General features: G+C 27.2%; 3 protein-coding genes across 7 annotated transcripts in view; 1 reads left to right on the top strand and 2 right to left on the bottom strand.

The window, feature by feature from the left end:
- LOC113365921 (calcium-binding protein E63-1-like) overlaps positions 1–24,613 on the top strand; it is a 397,148-nt gene that overhangs the window by 216,707 nt on the left and 155,828 nt on the right. The window lies entirely within an intron of this gene.
- On the bottom strand, positions 478–3,525 carry LOC113365929 (mitochondrial import receptor subunit TOM22 homolog). The gene is given in 5 exon segments (XM_026607475.1): positions 478–643; positions 1,839–1,892; positions 1,894–2,079; positions 3,285–3,326; positions 3,402–3,525. Coding segments are annotated over 5 exon segments (423 nt in total). The 5' UTR covers positions 3,501–3,525; the 3' UTR covers positions 478–601.
- The window catches only part of LOC113365923 (calcium-binding protein E63-1-like), a 45,806-nt gene continuing 26,846 nt past the window's right edge, over positions 5,654–24,613 (bottom strand). Inside the window, exons 2-5 of the mRNA XM_026607469.1 lie at positions 19,273–19,416; positions 12,229–12,373; positions 7,350–7,498; positions 5,654–5,807 (exon numbers count right to left, since the gene is read on the bottom strand). Coding sequence (XP_026463254.1) covers positions 5,785–5,807; positions 7,350–7,498; positions 12,229–12,373; positions 19,273–19,416 — 461 coding nt within the window. The 3' untranslated portion in view covers positions 5,654–5,784. The remainder of the gene's footprint in view (positions 5,808–7,349; positions 7,499–12,228; positions 12,374–19,272; positions 19,417–24,613) is intronic.

Genomic DNA, 24,613 nt, shown 5'->3' with positions numbered 1-24,613 from the left:
TTTTTGTCTGGTGGATATGATAATCAAGTGAAACTCTGGGATTGCAGAAGGTAATATTTTAAATAACTAAACTGCAATACACCATTTAGATATAGATAGACAAATATTAACATTGTACATTTAATTTGTAGCTCCAAAGCACCATTATTTGAACTCTCTGGACATGAAGATAATGTTCTTACTTGTGACTGGTCAAATCCAAAATACATGGTATCAGGAGGAAAAGACAATACTGTTCGAATATTTAAGTCAAAAAATGCTAATAAGAAAGAATTAGAGAGTTAAATAGAATGAATTAGTAAAAATACTTCTTTTAATATTGTATACTGCCATTACTTTATTTTGTGTGATGTTAGTTAGACGTACTCAAATCAAACTAATGACTGCCTCAACTAGTAAAAGAATCATGGTTATTTATAACATTTACACTATATTCAAATACAACTTTCAACTACCTAATATATTATTTATGCACTGTGCAACCATTAAAATTTTTAGTAATCTATATAAACAAACATATAAATGATAGTTCAAAAATGCAATATGATTTTTAATCCAAATCATAAAGTTCTAAGGTTCACATTACAGCCTATCCTAAAATCTATCGTGGCATTGGCATGGCGGATCCAGGTCCTAATAAGACCTGTAAAAGAAAATATTTATTAAGACACATTTTTCATGAAAAATAAAATGATGGTATATATATATTAGGTTGTCAAATATCTCTCTTCCGCTTTTTTGCTCTTGGTTTATAATACAAAAAGGCGGAAGGAAGAATTGAATAATATATAATAATATATATATATTATATATATATTTAATATATATACGAGGTCTGTTCAAAAAGTACCCGGAATTACTAATAATTAAATTTCGCGGGTCTGGAGTGTCTGATTGTCAAAATTTTTTTTTTATTGTGTTGGTATACATGCCCCTAAAGTATGATGAAATTTTCAGCTATATTCACTGTTTACTTTGTCTGTGGTAGTCGCTAAGGTTCGACGTGTTTTTCTGAGCTCGGCGATTTTTACAATGGAAGAATTGAAAAGTCAAAGAATTTGTATTAAATTTTGCGTAAAAAATGAAATAAAGTGTTGCAAAGTGCAAAAATTCACCAGATATGGCTCCGTGTGACTTTTTCCTATTCCCAAAGTTGAAGAGACCCATGAAAGGACGGCGGTTTCCTCGATTGAAGAAAATCGCTGAGAGTGCTCAAGGACATATCAAAAAGTGAATATCAAGGGTGCTTCGAAAATTGGAAAAAACGCTGGCATAAGTGTATTATATCTGGGGGGGACTACTTTGAAGGGGACCACATTAATGTAGACGAATAAATAAATATTTTTTTGAAAAAAACGAAAATTCCGGGTACTTTTTGAACAGACCTCGTATATATAGTATATATATATATATATATATATATAGATATATATATATTATAATACATCACATTTCATCTCACAAATTAAAATTCTCTTAAACTTCAATGGAAAATCTTAAATATAAATTCGTTATACATTAATCACATAGGGCTTGAAATGGGGGGATGATAGAATCAAGTATCACCCAATACAATATGAGAATATAATATTGTATTTATTTTATTTATCTAGATTTCCAAAAATTGTATGATTTTTGTAGGCACTATAAAAATAAACATGATGTTGAATGTGGAATGTTCGAAGGGGCACAATTTCAAATATCACAACTATTACCAATGGGGAGTAGAGGCAGAAAAATGCTTGAAAAATTAACCCATGATTAATATATGGTTCCTTTTTTTTACTACAGTTTGGACTAAAATATCTATTATCTTATGTGTTATCTTAATAATTTACCTGTTTTTGTTGGCTTCTCTGCATTTGTTCCATTTGTGCCCTCTCTACTTCAACACATAACAGGTGCAAATAAAATAATTGATGAACTAAAAAAGAGCCATGTAGCTGCACACGAGAAAGCATATAAGCCTTTTACTCCTCTATAAGAGTTGTATGTAAGTTTTGATACTGCTTTACGAACGGGTTCAGGAAACATTTCAGTTAAACCTATAAGACGTTCTGCCAATGTTTCATCAGGCTCCTGGAAGAAAAATCTTGTATTAAACATTTGTAATATATAATAAAAATATGCATTATTTATACAGAAAAAACTGTACCCATTAAAAGTTTCTCAAATATTAATAAATACCCAATATGTAAATAAGAAGAGAGCAAATTAATCATGTAATGTTTGTTTAAAAGGGTTTTAATGTGTATCAATATCACAAGTTTTTGCCAAGTTTGTTTTTATGAAATATTCAAAGATTTCTATCTATTCTTATTTTTAAAAAAAGTTTTTGCCGTTTTATTTTTATGAAATATTCAAAGATCTATTAACAGGTTTTTTAACAAATTTTTTGCCATTTTATTTTTATGAAATATTCAAAGATATCTATTCACGGATTTTTTAACAAAGTTTTTGCCGTAGTTATATGTCAAATATTTTTGACTATGATTAAATACAGGTATTTAACAAACAAATATAGAAAAAAAAAACAACTAAAACATTCTTTGCAGAAATATGTTAAGTAATCTGAGATTTTCCAATTACTCTGATAATCAATCATAATTTTATAGCAAGTCGATCAATCATTAATTGCAATACATACAAAATTGTACAGAAATTATGAAAAGATTTTAACATGAGGGACATTATATTCAATTTCAAGCAATGATAGCAATTTTACATATAAACGAGTTTGTTGTAAATGTGAAAATAGTATTTAGAGCAAATACCACTAAATTGCTTATCTGTCCATCCAATAAACATCTTATTAATCATAAAAATAAAAATTGAAAAAATTTGAATTATGAATATGATGTTTGCCTCTAAATTATCTACAAATATTTATTATATAACTTAATTATGAATTAAATGAATTATGTTCAACTACGACATTCTTTACATAATACATAGAGAAATCTAAGTTTTTGACAATTACTCAATAGAAAAATCTAAATTTTCTATCAATACAACATAATCACTAACTGCTATATATATTTAATAATGTTCCTATTGTACAAAAGTTATGAAGAGCGCCTTAAGCATGAGGGAAATAATAAGCAATTTCGAGCAATAAAATAGATATGATTACATTTTCGCGTGCAAAACATATAGTTTGAAAATGTGAAAAATGAAACGTTTCCTAAATACTACTAATTCTTCGCCTTGTAAAGCATTTCAAATCTATCTTTCCTAAATATGTCCTTTACAATTGAGGTTATGTATTACAATTTAATACTTACATCGTCATAATTTTCTGTAGATTTTGCCACGACTCCTGTCAACTACAAAAAATATTTTCATTAATTAATATCAACACGACTCAAAAATTACTAAATATTTATATTATCACAACACACCTCGTCAGATTTTCGTTCCGGAGTTTCATCTTTGCTATTTCCCGAATCCATTCCGCTATCAACTGACCAATCTTCTAATTCGACTGCAGAATCATCCATCAGAAAAACAACGAATTAATAATTATACACTTTGGCAGTCTTTTATTTTATTTAACAATTATTATGGATTAAAATTGATAGCACCATGAACCTTTTTACTTACGGTAAAAGTACGAGATGTCACTGCTGCAAGTTTCAAACTCTTCAAACTTCAGACCCAATAAACAACTTTCATTTCACTTGACCAATGTAAAAAACGATGACGCGGAAATTCAAATTATTGAAATAAAAATAAGATTAAATTATGCTACTTAAAATTAAAATTGACCCGAATGAATTACTGATGTTTTTCATATGTTTTTGTTTTTTTTGAATTTCTCTTGTTTTTATCCCGCATATTTTCGTAACGCTTTCTATGTGGATAATATTTATAATTTATTTTGGTTAAATAATGGCAAGTTGATTTTTTTTATTGATTAGTATCAAAATTATAATCGAAGTTATTATAACTATTTTTACAATTATTGTAAATCACTTTTATTATTTTCCGTTATCGAATTAAAGTTATAAGTATTACAGAATTTATTATTTGATATGCTAGAAGCTTTGGTATTATAACTCAAGATTCGATACCTTCACCGAACAGCCCGGTATCAAGCAGTGGTGATACAGATTTTTACCTAAAAATATAGGTATAGAACAATATTGTGACAATAGCTCTTCTCTGGAAATGCTGCATTATATTAAAAATATTTATGAAAAAGCTTATATTCATTTCATGTATGGTTCCAATTTGTTACTTGCAAATGTACTTGAATTATTTATTACTTAACAACAAAAAATTCGCTTAAAAATCGATTTTATCAACTATTATGCTTCTCCGTGGCTCACATGGTGGAAGCTTTAATGTTGTGACCCAAGGTTCTAGATTCGATACCCACCCCGAGCAGACTGATATCAAGCAGTAGTGATATAGGATCTTACTTGAAAATTAAGATATGGAACAATATTACAACAGTAATTATTTTTGCAATTGGTGCAATGAATTAAAGATTTGTTATTCTATTTATATACTCTTAGTATAGTAACTAATCACTATTGAGTAGAGAAATATAGTTAAAACAATTTCTGATTGAAGTCTGAAGAAGAAATAAATAAATAAATAAAAAAAAAACTCATGCTTTTATAGATTTTTGGTTTTACACGCAGTATGCTATGCTATGTTTGTAATTATACTTACTGTATTTCCTCTCCTCGTGTAAGTCATCAACCATCTGCATTCTTCTTCTCCCAATACTTTCAGTCCTTCTATTTCGCCTTCGACGTTGTGTAGGAGGCAATCTTCCTGCAGAATGTGTCCGATCCAGTTTCCTTTTCTTTTCAGGATCGTGCTCAGTAGAGTCCTTTCTTCGCCTACTCTTCTCAGGACTACTTCATTTATTATCTTGTCTGTCCACTTTATTTTCTCCATTCGCCTTATACAATATAATAATCAATAACCAAAAATGATGTTAATTTTATCGAGAAAAATAAAACACCGACTTTTTTCAACTTTTAATGTTACAATTATACATATAACATGTTACATAGTTTTTAACTTCGATATGAAGAATAGATTAATAATATAAATATGTATCTACAAATCAGCGTATGAAATCCAATGATATACGCATATAAATATAGGTATATATTAATTTTTAACAAATAATTATAAAAATATTTTTATTTCAATTATAATTAGGTAATATTGTTTTTGTTGTAGTTTTCATGTAATTATAAAGAATAAGGCAATTTCGTAACATTTTTGTTAAGAACTGAAGTGATGCTTATCATAATAATGTGTACATTATTTTAAAAAATTGCAATAAATGTATTTGGAAGTTTTTTTCACAATTGGGCCAATTGATACTCTTAGAGTAAAAGTAGTTGATTTTCACACAAACTTAAAAAGAATAGAATAGATACAGTACAGGTACGATTGAATTGCAGATTTTTCGTCAATGATGACAAATGTACAACTAACATCAAACTTGCAAGCAAAAATGGTTACTTTTAGAAATTGATGATTTTTTTCAGATTTATGAACGATTTGATCAAAATGATTTTTTTAAATATGTTCGTATTATTTCGAACATTTTACAACAAGCGTTTTATTTCTACTAATACATCGCGTATTCTAAGAATTTTAATAACAGTATATAAATTATCGTCGTTATTATTGCAATTTTATTCTAAATGATTTATGATATATAATATAATATTTATTGACAATACATTCGATAATGTACATTTTTACATTTTTAAATATAATACAACCTTATATAAGTATCACACCATCTTGTATTTATGAAAATAGTCTCGCAAATTCTGAAAAGAATAAAATAATGTTAATATTATTTATTTTGAAACTACAGGCATATAATTTCAAAACAAAAAAAGTAACTGACCCAGAATTATGCTTTGATAATATAATAATATTAACACTTTTATTCATGTAAATACTGATTGTTAGAATTGTCAGTAGATTTTACCTAACACATATTAAAATTTTATTTCTTTGAACTAACTTGATATGCGGCTTTTTTTTTCTTCAAATAAAAAAATATTTATTTAGTTTTTCATTTATAATTTGTCATAACCAAATTTTGTTTTTTTTTCTGAATTATAGCACATAGATCACACAAAATATTAGTTCATGTTCTTTAATCTGCCATATTATTTAAAAGCTATCGATTCAGCTATCTATCTTTTACGTATTCATTCAAAATTATAATTATTCTAATTTTGTATCTTGAAATAATATTTCAGGGTTTGTAAATTAAAAATCTTTCTAACTATTAGATTGTAATTCGCCTTATTTATTATAAGTCTTTTTTAGAATTTGATAAGTCTGGCCGATATACGTACAGTCACAATCCGTACAATTGAGTTTGTAAACAATGTCTTACTTTTCTGTTAACTGTGTTTCATCTTCGTATATTGGTGTCAAAATTTTGAAATTGTTTTACCTGATCAGAATGCTAAAACTCTTCCTTTTTTATTTTACGCAACTAATAGCTATTGGAGTAAAACAATTTTTTTTGCTAGCACTTATAACATATTAGTGTTATATCATCTAAACAAGATAATTTGTGACCATATTTAGATAAATTAAATTAAATATTGTAAATATATTTACACTGATGATTAGACAAACTATTGTCTTGGAACATCAAGGTAGTAGTTGTACTAATGAAAAACTATATAGAAATCAATCTGAGATCATCTTTTCTGTGGTTATATTTTAGTTACCAAGTAGAACATAATTGTTAATACTAGTAATTGAACTAATATGAAATAATAAACTCAAAATGTAACAAATGAACTTGAAAAATGTATGAAGTTTTTGGGTGCTAAAGAATAGTGATGGACTTGTTTATAAAATAAAAGCCGTTATTGGTTGTACCCACTTGAGATCTTCCAATTAGTAAACAATCATCATAATATTTGTATATGCATTTTTTCGAATACATAAAAAAGACATAAAATGCTCTATAAGATATGGGAACTAGCAAGGAATTACGCACAGGTACGACCCAAGCTGAAAGGTCTTCAAAATTTGAATTTCAAACTATTCCCATATAACATGATTGAAGTCTACCATATAATTATGCCCGAATGATTGTAAAATAAAAAATTAATAATGTAAATGAACATTAGTAAGGAAAAAATTTGAAAATCCTAGTATTGCCATGGAATGCTTATCTACAATTGAGTTCAAAAATTAGGAGAAACTTTCCGAAAACCTTTCTTTTCATGGTAACAGATGTTGGTAATTTAGAAATTTCAGCCAAAATATAGCAAGGGTACGATTTATATATATATATATATATATATATATATATACATATACAAATGAATACAAATTACCTTCGAAGTTGATGCGTCCATCCTTGTCCGTATCGGCCAACGTCATCAACTCGGTGACCTGCTGCTCCGTGACATTTTCGCCGATCATCTCCATGGCGGTTCGCAATTCGTCTCGGGAAATGTATCCATTACCATCTCGGTCGAACACCCTAATAAAGAAAAATCGATCATCTCAGACAAAATTGATCGGACAGATTTAATGAAAATTAAAAACGTCTGCTTCTAAATATAGAACGCCTTTGACTTCGGAAAGAGAAGCAAATATGTAAGTGTTAAAATAGTATGCAAGGTATAAAATGATTAAGATATCACCCAAGTTTAGAACGCAATTGAAAAAATAAAATTAAAACACTATTAATTACCAAATAGTTATTTTGCAGGCTTCCCAAAAGCAATTTTATTTTTGATTATTATACCTACAATAATTGCCATAAAGCATTAAATAATAAATAATAATAATAAAAATTTAGGGATAGTAGGCTGTAGAGCTATTATTTTTGGCCCTAAACGCGTTCCGGATTTTTATTTTTAAAAATAATCGCTATATACAAAAAATCATTTTTTGTATATGGCGATATAATGATTTGATAAGTGAATTTCGTGTATTAGATCCAACAGTGTGACCAGCAGATAATGAAATCGGCGGCATCCGAGTTGAAAGGGTTAATTTAACATCACGGATTCGATCTATCAATGCGTTCAGAGATTATATTGATACTGGAGGCAAAGTAATTCCTAAATATATAGAAATCTTAATTCGATACATACCAATATTGTACCTTGCATATGAAAATTAATTTAAATGAACAAATCAATAGAATATTCTATTCTACTCCAATAGGATTATGTTCAGGATCTTGTAGTTGAATTTTTCTCCATTTCCTTTTATAAATGAAAGATTTTCTAGATTTTCAATTAATATATATTAATTGAAAATCTAGAAAATCTTTCATTTATAAAAGGAAATGAAAAAAAATTCAACTACAAGATCCTGAACATAATCCTATTTAGAATATTTTATAAAAACCACAAGTTTTTGAACCGGTTTTGTTAATTTTAGCGTTCCGGTAAAAAAAAAACTAGCACAACATCATTGGAAGTAGGTCCAGTATTAAATTACCCCTCCGATGATAATATAATATAGAGATAAACAAAAACTAGTGGTGTTTTGACTTAAGGCAAGTTGTATGAAATTCGCGATACATGTAGATAATCGACTTAATAAGAAAAGAAAATTAGCTCTTTATATAATATTTTCAACTGCTTATTTTAATGTTGCTTTTTCACTATGTAACTGATCAATATAATTTCCAATTCCAATTTTCTTAACGAACTTGCAATAAATATGTTAAATAATCGAGCTCATTTCTAGAGTGTCATAAAATAAATAATAATATTCATAACCATTATTGAAGAAAATGTTAAAGCATATTGTCTTAAGAGTAATATTATGAAATTGTTGCCCCATCAATTTGAAAAATGAATGCTTGTGTAGGGGAGACCGGATACGGTTATGCCAGCAGGGTACTGTAGTGGCAATCATCAAAACAACTAAAAGATACTGATTTCGAGATAGGGTTCCTAGTAAGATTGTTCAAACAAGTTTACCATTATTGTTTCAATCAGTTAATATGATCTGTAGACCGAATTGCTTTTTAAGAGATTGATACAAATAGATGACTTTCTCCGTTATCTTGCTGTAAGATAAACATTAGTAGTTATTTACCAGTAATTACTTTTCACTTAGATAAGTTAGCTCAGTCATAGTGATGATTTCTTTTCTCCTAAATTGTGCGTTGAATACGGTTGTGATAAATTATGTGAGTACGATTGTGATATGTATTTCTTGTCCTTTTTACGTAAAGATTGAACAGGTGAAAAAAATCTAACTTAACTAAGACAAAATACGAAATAGAAAGGAATAAGAAAATTCAATACACGAAAAAACATTTACCAAAGAATTCTTGTTAACAAAATTTGACTTGTTATATATTATATTTGATATATTTTATTTATATAAGCTTTGTTATTTAAATGTTAGTGTTGTGTTTTGTTACATATTATTAATAGCAATAAAATTCGTAATAAACCATTTTGGTATATAGCTATAGTTTTTAACCTATTTTTATGCTTATGTACAACCGTCGACACCCCCAGGAACGGTTGTGCCCATTTCTTGTACAATTTGATTTTATAACTATCGATTTTAAGGATAGTATTTTCCATAGGTATTTCCACATAGAAGAATGTTCAAATTACCATTTATTTTACTTTTTTCCCAGCTAACAGGTAAATTAACAAAATTATAGCAATTGAAAAAAAAAATGTGGCACAACCGTACTCAGGACTCCTTGTTCCGGCCTCTGCTGTTTTCATAATTTTGTTAAATAAACCAATTAATTTATCACGATCTAACAAGACTAAAGCAATAATGTTAATAAAAACACTAACGACAATAAAAGTCGGGCACGTTCGAGCCAAAACATTATGCCAACGGAGCTCTCATTTTCTATTTACATCAACCGGGTTCTGATTGGTGATCCTCTGCGGTAATAAACGCGAAGACCTAAACGCAAGAATTACTTTGTCGCTGAGATTTCGAGTTACGAAAATAGCCATCATATTTCACATCAGGACACCAGAGCAGGCCGTTCAACTGATTTCCAACATTTCTTCGTAACCCAATTCTATTAAGAGTTCTTTAACGGTTGTAATTCACACAGATAATTGCTCGGAACGAGCAGCCAAAACAAAGTTCGGTATAGACGGGTAAATTAAATCTAAGCTTAGATATATAAAACAAACGTAGCACCTAATACCAATAAGATCAAAAAGCGTAGCAACGAAATTTGTTTATGTAATGTAATACTGATATTGATTTCATTTTTTTAAACATTATTTGAACAGAAATCAGAACTTAAGGGTCTCTATAAATCGTTGTATGAATTACTTAATACTATGTATCTTTGTTATTAATGACAACCCAAACAGTTGTCCCACATCTATGTGATTTATTTGATTATTAAAATTTCTGTAATAGTGATGAATTGTTTTATTGATGCAGCAATGCCGGACAAGCACTATTTTCACTTGGAAACATATTGCTATCTATATTTCCAAATGAAAGGTTATGCCACTAGTCCATGACATCAGGCTTCTAGAGTCGGGATCAAACCTGGGACTTAATTCGTTTTTAATTAAGTCCAATCGTTCTAACCAATTCCTTCGATTTTTCTTTTGTTTCATTTATTTCATATTTACTTTTTCATATTATATATTTATTCTTTTAATATACACTTTTTTTTCATAGGTTCTCGAAATGAAATGGTATCTAAATGGTTAAGTGTGTTCACATAATTTTCTCGAGATTTTTCAGATTTCCTGAAATTTTACGATAGCAACTTGCCTGTAGGCCACACCGTTCAAAATTCGAAGTTGCGATATATGGGAAAAAAACTAAGAATTTTGAGACCTTCCTAACGATGTATAATATTTTATATGTTTTCTTTATAGAAATTTCGAATCGTGAGGACTGTAGCTCTAATGTAACCGCACTTTGCATTTTAACAAGTTAACATTCACACAGATTGTTCTATTATACTATCTAAACCGTAAATAATAAAAAAAACTTTGTTCGTACAAAAGATGCAGAATAAAATTACGAATAAAATGGTATATAAATAGTTAAGTGTGTTCATATAATTTTCTCGAGATTTTCCAGTTTTCCTGAAATTCGCAGGTGTGCAGAGTTAAACTGCAACTCCATCCTGCAGCGCAGGATATTCAATTTTATTCAATTCACTATATTGAAATTTTATCATGTTATACTTCTTTTCATAGTAGTTCCAAGAAGGGACAAGTTTACTTGAAAATATATATGGATCTGTTTTTAAAATTTCATCAAGTTGATTTTTACAAATTTTAGTTTCCTCGCAAAGCAGTGAAAATTGATGTCAGGTTTCAGGAACCGCAAAATATGACCTCCGAACTTTGTGGTTGCAAGGTCAAGGCTCTTCCACTTGTTTTGTAATGGGTAATTTGTTAATAGCTATACTATCTTTTGATTTTGTATATTATTTTGACTATAATATTATATTCATAATATGTTACATGATATTTGATAGCCATATGAATACAAATAAAAATTGATGTGCAATCCTTTTTTATTAGTAGTTATTATCAAATGCTCTTTGTAAAGTTATTGAAAATATCTTCAGTAGTACTAAGAAGAACAAAAATGTTAGGACTAGAAAATATCTCAAGGACCCCACTAGTGCTTAGAATAGAAGTTACAATAGTTAATACAATAATTCAATAATCAAAACAATATCTCAATTAGACTCAATATGAGTTTGTCTTGACTAAAATGATATTACCTCAAGATATGTTAAAAAACTCAATTCGATTCTTATATTATAGAAATAAAATCAATGAAACGAATATGATGGTGATGGTATAGTTTCTATCAAGTTCTATAAAACTTTCTATCAACATCTTTCTGTCAAACTAAAAGAACAAGTTGGAGTCTTTGAAGTACTGTACATAGCGAAACACACAGGTACAAATACACAGACACACACCACACATATAATAAAATAGAGTTTTATCAATGTCCTTGATTGAAATTACTTACATAAATACTATTTTTGCGTCAAAAGTCAAAATTTCTAATAATAAAAAAATCATGGGGGTTAAGAAACTCTTATGATATTTTATACTTAATCTGCTCGATATAAAAGAATAGTGTATGATTTTTCTTAGGTGGAACTATACATTGCGGGTATAAACCATAGATCGTATAATATATTATAAGAATTATGAGATTATATATATATATATATATATATGTGTGTGTGTGTGTATTTAGAAATTTACTTACTTGAAGGCAGATCGTAGATCTTTATTGACATCATCATTGGAGTCTGAATCGCCGCCTTGTCTTTGGGTTCCGCCTTGCATTGCCTGAACTGCCTGAATCTTTGCGATCCATTGTAAAAACTCGGTCTCGTCTATTAATCCGCTACCTAAAAGTGTTAAATTGTTAATTATCCAGATATTTTTACAAATATTTTAAATTCTAAATCAGTATTTGAAAGGTATGAATGATAAATCTATTGCAAAAAAATAATAATAAAAATTAAACACATATGATTAAAATATCCTAACAATTTAGGTTAAACTAGTATACTGCTATAAGTTTAGGTCCAGTCTCATAATAATAATTTATAGTGTTAAGTTAATAAATATTATGGTAAACTTGCTCAATGGTATAAATATTATAAATAACGAAGGCTATTAAATTGTATAAAAATTAAATGTCTTTAAATTAGTTTTATCTCTGGAATAGTTAAAAAAAAAATGATACTTTTAGTCTGCTCGATGGCATCTTATGAAATATATATATGAAAAAATTTCACCAAATTTATAATATTACCTTCCAATTTATGGATTTTTAAAAAATATAAAGATAACGAACATTTAAATTAATTAACTATTTCAATAAAATTCATTCTACTTTGATTATAATTTTATCATATAGTGTAAAATAATTTGGAGTTACAATCCATAAATAAAAAAGTTAATTTCACCACAGCTATTAAAAGTTATAAAATCTTGAAGCACAATTGGATATTTTTATTAGAGTTATTTTGTATTATTGTATAAATTAATAAAAAAAACTAGTTGAAGGTGGCATTTTGCCTTAAGGCTAGTTGAATGAACTTCTCGAAATGTGTAATAATTTACTTAATCAATCGAAATTGAGATTTAGATATTTAGATAAAATTTCCAACTGCTCCATTACATATATCATGTACGTAGTCCCCGATATAACTTAATGATTTAAATAAATGGTATCATTTTTGACACAACTAGAGAAGTTTTCTAGACTTATTTTTCTGTTAATTCAAAAAAAATGTTTTTCAAGTTTGTGATATTCAAATTTTGACTCTTAACATCAGAAGCGACTTTTGACACAAACTTTGCATATTGTTTTTTCAAAACTTTGTTCAATTTTTAAAATTAAACTACTTGCCGTAGAGCCGTAAATTTTTGGTATGTTCTTTAGAACCATGTTGTCTATCAACATAAAATATTTCATCGAAAAACTTACTACAACAGTTAAGCGGCACGAATCCCAAATAATATCTTTCGGATAGTTTTTGAATCAAAAAAATCGAATCAGAATTTTTGGCTAAAACATGGGGAAAAACTTTTCAATTTTTTCTTAATTACTAAGAAATGGTTCGTCGCACAAAACTGACAAATGCAATACCTTATCGAGTTACATCGAATGGTTTTTAAATTTTTGAAATCGGTCCAGTCGTTTTTGAGAAAACGTCGATTTACGGCAAAAAATCTGTTCACACACGCACACATACTGCTTCCAAATTTGGTCTCATTCGATTCAGAATGGCTTGAAACGTCGAGAAAACACAAAACTAGTAAATCGGATTTTTTGATGAAAACATAAACTTCTCCTTCGGTAAGTTAAAATGCAATATTTCTGACCTAGCAAGTAATTACATATGGAAGATTTTGCCATATATTTGCATATATTAATCTCTATTTGATGGTTTTGAGAAAAAATCTAAACATTTAATATGATTAACCATTTTATTAATCAGAAATATAAATTTTTTATTATAATTTATATAATATTACATTATAAATTATTGTAAGGTTATAAAAGATCATAGCTATTAAAGTTATAAAATCTTGAAGCAAAATTGAATATTCTCATTTGGGTTATTATGTTGATTGTCGTTGAATGAATTATTAAAAAATAAATCCTCATATTTATGGTGAATTTATTCACATTCTATTGGCCTTAGATAAATTTTCTGCTAAGAAGTATATTTTCCGGTAAGAGAAATACATATGTCCTTAAAATTCCTTATTATCATATACTCTTCACAGATTTAAATGCATATTTTATGAAGCATTAGAACAAAATATTTATCATTTAAATACCAACGCACAGTTAAGTAAAATCTTAAATATAACTCAAATTCTATTTATAATTTGTCATGAGTGATGCTGAAACTATTTCCGATATTAAAAAAACTGTTCAAATTAACTACATCGAATATATAATCTTGAAGCAAAATTGAATTTTTTTATTAGGGTTACTCTGTGTTAATGTTGATTGCCGTTGTACAAATTATTAAAAAATAAATGTTAATTTTTATGGTGGATATTATTCAAATTCCATAGGCTTTGCATAGATTTTGTGCTGAAAAAAATATTTTCCACTAAGAAAAACACATAAGTCCTTAGAATTTCACATTATCATATAATCTTCACAGATTCAAATGCATATTTCATGAAGCAATAGAACAAAATATTTTACCATTTAAATACCAACGCACAGTTAAGAAAATCTTAAATATAACTCAAATCCTATTTATAATTTGTCATGAGTGATGCTAAAACTATTTCCGATTTAAAAAAACTGTTCAAATTAACTACATCGAATATCCTAGTACGAAACCCAATTTCTCACATGAGTCCAACTGGCATAAAATCAATTTATTTACATTGTCACCTGAAAAAAATTGGCTTCGATTTGCTCTATGTTGGCTTGGCTATTATATTGAGTGAACATATTTTGTTTATTTAGTACCTGATACTGTAAGTTGCCAAGTCGCCATGTGACAAAGTCGCCTGATAGCATGAAATTATTTATGAGGTAATAAATATTGATCAGCGTTACTAATGTTCGCAGATAACGCTCGCGGTTCAATTTGTATTGAATTAAGGCTGAACTCGAATATATTATATGCGAGTTTAATACAGTTCATGTACGAGTTCAATTACTTGCTATTTATAACACTTAGGTATTGACAATATTATTATATAATTAGCCTAATATTTTATATATTATTCTTTTTGTATATTATTTGAACAGCAATCAGGACTTAAGAGTACTATAACTATGTCGGTTTTTATAGATGGCACCCAAAACTGTTGTCTCAACATTATATTATATTTTTATATTATTATAATTTCGGTAATAGAGATCGGAAAATATAGTTTTTTTAACTTATTTAAATTTTTTGTCATTTTGCCTTGCCGAATAAGGGCTATTTTCACTTGTAAAAACCGATGTCACTACTGCTTGATATCAGGCTGCCCAAAGCAGGTAGCAAACTTGAATCTTTTAATTGAAATCCCATAGCTCTAATCATAAATACACAGAAAAGTCTCAGATAAATCGATTTTTAGAATATTTCAATAATAATCGGAACCTTGTATCAAAAATTTAGTATTCCAGATTTAATAGGTTTATGACATTAATTTCAATGAATAAAAATACTTTAATATTATATTTTATGTTTTTTAAAAGCACATTTTTGTACATATTACTAAAATTGCTTTGTTCGATGTTCAAACATATTTTGATAAACGATCAAAACCAAAATATTGCATTTATTTGTTTAGTATGTTTTGTTTTGTTAAAAATATTACAGTAGGATGGAGCAGGTAAAAAGTTCAACATCTCACAAATAAGCAACGTTAGGACATTTTTAACGACAATATTTGAAAGTAAAGGGCAAAAGATGAATAACCAGCCATCACACCTTGGATCTTACGACTTTGCTATAAAGAGATGAAGAGTAATTTTGAAAATCCTAAACTAAAGTATTTTCTATCGTTGTTAGTTTTTCGTTGTGAGCACTGTTGTCAAATTTACAAAACATATATTTAAGTATACGAAACCTATAATTTTTAAGTATACGTTATTTTATTGTTTCATAAGATGTATTGTTATTTTTAAGTTAGATTCAACAGTTTTTTTTAATATAACCTTTACAAAAGCTTACATGTGTGTCGGATAGAAAGGACCAACTGAACATTTATCTTGTCAAGATGTAAAGAATGACACATGACAATGTGATGTACTTCATTTGGGTTAGACAGTATAATTACTCAGCGCCAAATTGGACTTTTGTGCCCCGCACTACCCTATATATAATTCAGCTATATACCTTTTCTCTAGAATAGAATATACTATTCTGTAAAAAGTTCTTATTTTAATCTAGTACTTATATGCTTATGTAATTTTTGCACCCACGAACTTAAAGAATACTCATTTAATAGAATTAAATCATAGAATCATACCTAGCCTAAACTAATTGTAAGACTTCTTTAACGATGAAATGATAAAAGCTATTTATCGATATTTTATATAAAACAACTTTGAATAAAAAGTGTTTGATACTACCATTTTTAACACGTACAATACATGACAATACTCGTTGTCATAATATTTTACGTAAAACAAGGACTGTGATAGAAAAAGTCACAGACGAATTATATTTATGACACAATGTGATCAATCAATCAATAAGAGAAGATTTTTTTAAAGCAAAAAGTGGGACATGATAAGTTTGTTGAATAAAATATTATTTTTGTACCGTATCTTTATAATTACAGGAATTTCATTTTGTGAAAATGCATTACCTGTTATTATTTCGTATTTGCCTTTATAACTAATTAATTATGGCTAATGTACTTGCTTATCAGGTCAATTAACCAATAAATAAAAAATAGTTAATTATTAGTTGGTTAATTAACATTGACTCTAAAACTTTGAAGTTTACATTAAAATCCTTCTTACAATTAGATAGTCAAAATAATTGGAAATAAATAAACATATGATATATATTGCTAGAAAATACCTTTATAATTTTACTCAATACTATAAAATACGCAATAAGTAAGCTAGTTTTTAAATGTTATACAAAAATTAAAATATTCCATCAGATTGCATTTTCTTTATTAATCTGCCAATTATTCTGAGAAAATAATGCGCAATAATCAAAACGCTCGAATTGCAATTTAAATTAGACATAAATCAAACGTTCTCTGCATCTTCGTATTTTTCTCTAAATATAACATCATCAGAAACACAAAACATCAAATATAAAATATTTTGCAAGAATATATATGGCACGTATGCATTATAAAGGACTGACATATAAAATAAAACGAATAAACTGAGTATAAAGAAGTGCATTGTGCATATGAAGTTATTTGATATTCCTAAAAGTAAATGGAAAATGTAACTATATGCAAAAGAGATACGGTTACATTTTCCATGAAATATTGTATACATTCGTCATTTTTCTATCTTCATGTGCTATTGTGGAAATAATGTTATTTTGAATTCGTCGCAATACGATTTTTATTTCGGATAATTTAAAAATAAAATGATAATGAAGCGAGTAATTCATAACTATTATTGTCAATTATATTTATAAAATACTTCTTGAGAAACTATTGTAGTAGAGCTAAATATATATAAAAATTAATTATTTCTTCTTTCTATTATTGATATTATTTATCTTTATTTGAATTTAAATTTATAACTGTTTCATTAAAACTTAGTGGTTCTTATATGATTGCTTTGGTAGAATTAATAAAATAAAAGAAAATATGTATACTATGCACTTATTTTACCTCATAAAATAAATGTAAATATTTACATATATTGATATACTTATTATTCCTAGATTTTACACAAAACCAGGTAAATTAGTTGTAAGTAGCATACACTTTTCGATACAAGAAGATGATCGTCGTCGAAAAATGATGAATTTTCTTATTTGTTTAAAAATTATTTATATTATTTTTAGATAAATAGATATTAAAATTTAAAAGTTATTAAATAAAAATTTCGTATTATTTATCATATTATAACACAATAATTTATACATAAAGCATAAAGGTAGCCCAAAATCATCGAAACGGTCATCAGTATTATAATATATAATGTTAATTTTAAACAAAAATAAAATAAATAAAAAGAAAATGCTATCAGAAACACATATTACATCAATTAAACTTTTAAAATCCGAAATAAAAAAAACTGCTCTTTTAGATCACTTTTCACGAAAAAAAAGCGACCGTTGTGGTTAATCAATAAAACATGATATTTATCAAATTTAAAAACTAAGGCGATTAATTTTTTAATTTTATTTCAAGTTGTTATTTCAGTAAAAACTTCTCAATGCAAATTTTAATTGTTCTATAATTTCATATCAATTTCGTAACCCAAACTTTTAGAATTCCTGAGTTTTATAAAACTAAATCACTTTTTTATAATATAATTTTTTAAGACGATAGAAGTTAATATAATAAAGCAAAGTTTAGCTTAAATTGTCAAAGAAAATGATTTTATTTATTAATTATTTAAATTAACCCAATCGATCTTTACCAAAATCTGATAAGCACATAATATCAGTTTAATAAGCAACTGATATTAATCAATCAACTGATATGAATATTCAAAATCGGTTTAGGATTTTTGACGACAACTTTTACAAAACATTTTGAATTTATATGCTATTTATAAATTAATATACTTAATTTTGAATTTATAAAACAACAAAAAATATAAGTTATAGTGAACAATAAAAACAAATGTAATTATAATGAATATATTCAAATTATAAATGAAAAATGTAATATATTAATCAAAACCAATCAATTAACATATGAATTTATAATTTGAGTTTTTATATTGTATTTGAATTTTCTTATGAAAGTTTTTCTTATAAATTTTGGTTTATGCGTTTTAAAAATAGTGTGGTTGTAGTTGAACTTTTCCGAAAATCTGTATCACGCATATAGAGCATTATTCAGCAATATAGAACCAAAATTTTTATGATAAACTCTGAAAAATATTTAATGTGGTTTGGAAGTAATTGTGATAAAAAACCTAGAGTTACTAGAAAAACGCTTTCCAGAAAGCATCATGGTCATATTCAAGGGTCCATGTAATCGAGAACTTTAAAAATAGATTCTATACGAGTCTGTTCAATTGTTTTTATTTTATTTTTCAAGATTTTAATATGAATTAAGTACTTATGTTAAAAATGTCTGAAAATGTCAAATTTCCATATCATCGAACACTCACCAGACTGACTAGCGTCTTTCATCAGATCTTGAATAAGTTCATCCCTCACGTGGATTCCTAGATTTCTTAACATAAATTGCAACTCTGAAGCCGTTACATGTCCATCCTGGTTGCGATCCAGCAACCCGAATGCAGTGCGAAGATCTGAGAAAATAAATAAAAAATATAAGTTAATTAATATTTAAAAATTATAATTTATATATAAATTTTATTAGTTACTATAAAAAATAAATTAAACAGATCTAAAGTAATGGGTTGATTTTTTTTAACTGTATCAAACCTAACCTTATCAAACAATTATTATAGCATTCAAGATAAGTCAAATATTCTAGACAGACACCAAGGATGAGGAATAAATTTATATACCAAAATCAAAATAAAATTTATCAAATATAATTGTATTTTTTAACATATCAAGCAGTAGTGACTTCAAGTCGAATGCCAAATATGACATCTTGCAAAAATTACCTTCAGCTGCAATATATATTTATATTAAAAATAAAGTATAGATATTTTCTCCTATACTTTTTTTCTACAATGTTATGGAAAAAAGCTGCATTTATAATAATATACAAACGCAACTATATTGATACACGATTATAATAAACTTTAAACTGAATCGAACACTAAATATATAAGTAAAGCATTAAAAATGCATGATAAATGTAAATTATTTCTAAAGCTCAATATTTTGATCTAATACTCTGATAATAATATAATTTTATACACTTTCTTCCACCGAAAGCAGAAAATGAAATACGTCTAGTTTTCCAGATAAAGTTTCAAAATTATAATTAAGTTTGTGAGAGGTGATCTAATAATAGTTGTTCATAAAGCATTTAAGAGTATGATTTTGTTGTACAACATAATTAAAATGAAATAAAATATTTATATAAAATTAAGTTTTGTAGAATAATTAAGATGTGAAATATCAACATCTTGTTATTCTAACCAAAGAAACTTATTACGGCAGCTTCCAATATAAATACTGAAATTAGCATTTATATTAAAAGTGTCATGAATTCAAATGTTGAATTGTATACAGAGATAAATATTCGAGTAATCATATATATATATATATATATATTTATATATATATATATATATATATATATATTCTCTTCTACATTAAAAGTAATTAACATTTTTATAAAGAATTAAAAAAAATCTTTATGTTTCGGTTAAAGTTCAAGCCTCCATTCAGCAAAAAAGAAATATAGAGCTGTCCAAAACACTCTAAAGGTTGTTCTTTACAGTTGTGATATATTTTAACATACTTCAATTTAGTAATTTTGTAAAACGTATAACTCATCTATTAGAAACATGTAGATATCATATTATGGAAATCGTATTGATCAGTTTTGGTAATTTTTTGTTTTATTTTCTCAGGATTTTGATAAAACTTTATGTGATGAAGGGTTCAAGGTTTTGATCAATATTTTGTAATATTATGGTCGTACGACAAGTCGTTTTTATAAATATTCGTCAATACCAAAGAATAATTCTTGTTGTATGAGTCAATTATGTTCACATGAATTACTGAAATTCATATAACTTGCCTCAAAGAAAATCCATAACAAAAGTATTTTCTTTCGTTGTTAGGTTTTTTGGTTTTGAGCACTGTTGTTCAGTTTACGAGACCTTAATATAGGTTTTAAGTCTACGCTATTCAAATGTTTTATAAGATAACAGATTTTTTATTTAACCTCTATAAAAGCTTAAACCTGGGTTGGGTAAATAGGACCAACTGAACCATTACACTGGCAAAGAAGTAAAATTAAAAAATATCAAATAAAAAAGTAAATTAAGTTATTGAGAATAAAGAAAGCTATTTTACAAGAGATAAATTAAATAAATAGTTGTTTCAACTTTGGTGATAAATATTTCTGATAAAATACCAGATCAAGGTTATTTACAGTGTTATTTCTGAAAAGAAAATGCACCCATGAAATTTCAATTTTGCATTGGTTGAATAATGTAGTAATTATTTTGTAAAATCCCTTTAAAATTTAAATGAAACATTGAACATGTTTGCCCACTGACCGTCCTAATTTACCCCTTCTATGGGGTAAAAAAACAGACAAATTTTTGAAAAAAAAAAAAAAACACATTTTGTAATGATGAATTCGCTGGGAGTTATACTGATCATAGTTAGGTAGTTGTTGGTACAATATGTGTTATTTGTATAATTTGTGTTATCGGTTTGGATTTCACAATATAAATGCTCAAAGTCAAATTGAACCTATGTACACGAAAGGTTTTAAAATACTTAACAAGATTCTAATGTTTGAAACAGAAATTTTGACGATTGGACAAAACAATGACTAAAACTTGGTTCAAAATTGCAAATTCGTAAATTCAATACACAATTCAATACATCATTGATTTTTAATTAATACCATTAACCAAAGCTCAATTTTTTTTCATCTATATATATTGCATTTATGTGGATATATGAAACTTTGTTTATCTTCATTCTTGTTAACAATCTTTATAATATATAAATATTTAAAATTTAATAATACTTAAAAAAACATATTTATATTTATATATAATATATATTTAAACATAATATTATATTATAATATGGCTCTTAATGTACGCGTATGATATTTAGAAATCTCCTTAAACTTAATTCGTACTATTCGACTATATAATCAATAATAAATATTTCCGAAATGCCAAGACCTATGTAGGGCTGTAATTACGAAATTATCTGTAACAGATGTCGAATGAGCGATTTTTCCAATAATATACACATATTTTTTAAATCATATTATTATTATAATATATATATAAATGTTGCTTGAATTTTGTATACCAAAAATATAAATATTTAGAGTGTAGTCAATATTTTTACACAATAAAATTAAATTTAAGTTGAAGTCTAATGTAATGAAAGTTCTACGTAATGAAAGAAGTGGCATATAAGTAGGAATCAATATATTATAATATATCGCAAAATAATTATCAGTCTTATTCAATTTTTATAGTACCGGGATAATTCAGTTTACAACCCGCTAATTAAACAAAGTGATCCCAAATACATATATTTATATACTACAAGTCTTATATTTAAGCCCAATTTAAGTCCTGAATTTTATTATTAATTAACTAAAACCTTCAACTGATTTACTTACCAGGTAGATTTATAGCTGCTCTTGTACATATTTTGTAAAGTATTATATGCCCTGTGTACACTTTATCATTTATAACCCCATTTGCTCAATAATTAATATCGGATGCCCAATAAATGCTAAACTATAAATTCGTAGAAATTGAATCAATGTTATGAATCTCTAGCAATATTCAGTTATATATAATTTGATGAAAAGCCAATATACCAATATTGATATTTCGTTTATTTGTTCATGAATGTATAAACCCTATGCATCGTGAGTTTGTAGAAATAGTTGACTGCAGAATTGATATGAAGATTTATTTTTCATAGAAACTAGTATTAAATGCTTAAATATAATTCCATACATTTAATCTTACTTATTTTCAATCAATATATTTTATTTGTATTTATTTTTAAATATGATTCCGATTCTTGTTGTTTCAGCTTTTTAAACCCGCGGTGCACTATTTTTTGCTAGTTCTTTTTCTGATGCACGTGCAATTGCACAGAAACGTGTCCTCTGCTATAAATAGTGCAGTTGCTATAATAATAAAAATAGAAATACGAGCTATGTTTTCTTTATTAACAGACTTATAACAGGATAAAAATTGAATTAACAAAGCAATATAACTCTTTCGTTTATCGTGTCCTCTTCTTGCATAAATCTTTTAAATTTAAGTGATCAAGAAATAATGTTGTATCCAAATAATGTTGTAAAAATTCATATTCTGGTACATACAGGCAACTCATGTCAAATGTATATTTGAGAAATTAATAAAATTTATTTATTATAAATGTTGTTTAAAGATAAAAGACTTAAAGATCCGGTAAAAAGGCTTACTAGTTTCTTATGGTTTACACCTCGTCAGTATAAAGATCTTGGTGCTCCTTTTTACCCCAGCCATATGTTTGGTACTTTAGAGGGTTATAGAAATAAAACTGTAAAAATAAAAGAATTAAATAAAGAACATTAAAAATTATATTCAGGTATTAAAAAACTGCAATATCTGAAAAACGTATGTACCTATAAAGCTACATAATATATATAGGGGGAAATCCCGTAACGCCGGACAGCACCTAACACCGGACACTCTATTTAACACGTATTATTTAAGCGAGTATAAATCTTTTTATATCAAAATACAAGTGAAAGGGGCGCGGGGGGCACACAGGTGCGGGATCACCCACCAAGACTCACCTGTGACGCACACGGCCACGGCGGGAGCAACCCTTTGTTGTTTTAGGCGCAACATCACGGCGTCACCTGAATATCAATGGATGTAATTCTGCTGTATTTATGCATTTATATTTGAGTGGCATTGAATGATAAAAGTAGTACTTGATTGTTATCCGTAAAATGGTATATTATTAATAGATATTTTAAACAATTTTAGTAGGCACCACCAAATAAACAAACATGCTTGTCCCTTAGTACCGGACACTAAGTCGTCCCTTAGCGCCGGACAGTAGACGTATTGAAATTTCTTGTGAGAGTTGACGTAATTTATTTTAATTATTTAATTTTGTTCTGTATGAGTGCTAACAGTCACTACATACCCCCATTTTTCGTATTTCCTAGTCAAAAAATGAAAATCTTATGATGAATGCTTCAGCTGAGAGCATCGGTGTGGCCCAGCCAAAATGGTGGATGAATAGTAAATTTTTTTGCAATGTCTAAGAATATTCGTCAAACACACATGTGCAGACACTTCAGAGTATGGAGATGGCTACCTATGTGTTCAATACTAGTTATTTTGAAATGTCCGGTACTAAGTGCCACTTTGTAAAATCATATTTCTTGTTACCAAAGTTTGATTGATAGTATTAATTATTTTTTAGCAAAGGTTGCGTTTTTGTTAATTTAGTTTGATTTCTAACTGTGTTATCTAACATAAGTCATAATTTAATAAACATTTCGTAAAATATTTTATGACTTATTTATGAATAACCTTAAGTGTCCGTCACTCGGGTACTTCCCCCTATAGAACGTGCACCTAGACAGCTATAATATATTCTCCTCTTAAAATTCTGATAATTATACACAAATGTTGCTCTGAATTCTAATGAAATAAAATACACCTTCCGAAGGTAAAAATTTATCCGAAAATGCAGAATTCTAAACTTATACAAAATATGTGATCTCTGAATATTATTATTAATTCCGCGGGTTTAATTTTGCGCGCCAAAGCGAAAATTATTAAAATATTCTAACGAAATTAT

Source organism: Ctenocephalides felis, unplaced genomic scaffold (assembly GCF_003426905.1).
Source record: "Ctenocephalides felis isolate EL2017-DRISC unplaced genomic scaffold, ASM342690v1 CF-g0.4_SCAFFOLD_01170, whole genome shotgun sequence".
NCBI lineage: Eukaryota > Metazoa > Arthropoda > Insecta > Siphonaptera > Pulicidae > Ctenocephalides > Ctenocephalides felis.
The sequence above is the reverse complement of the archived record's forward strand: the minus strand, read 5'-3'. Positions and strand labels throughout refer to the sequence as shown.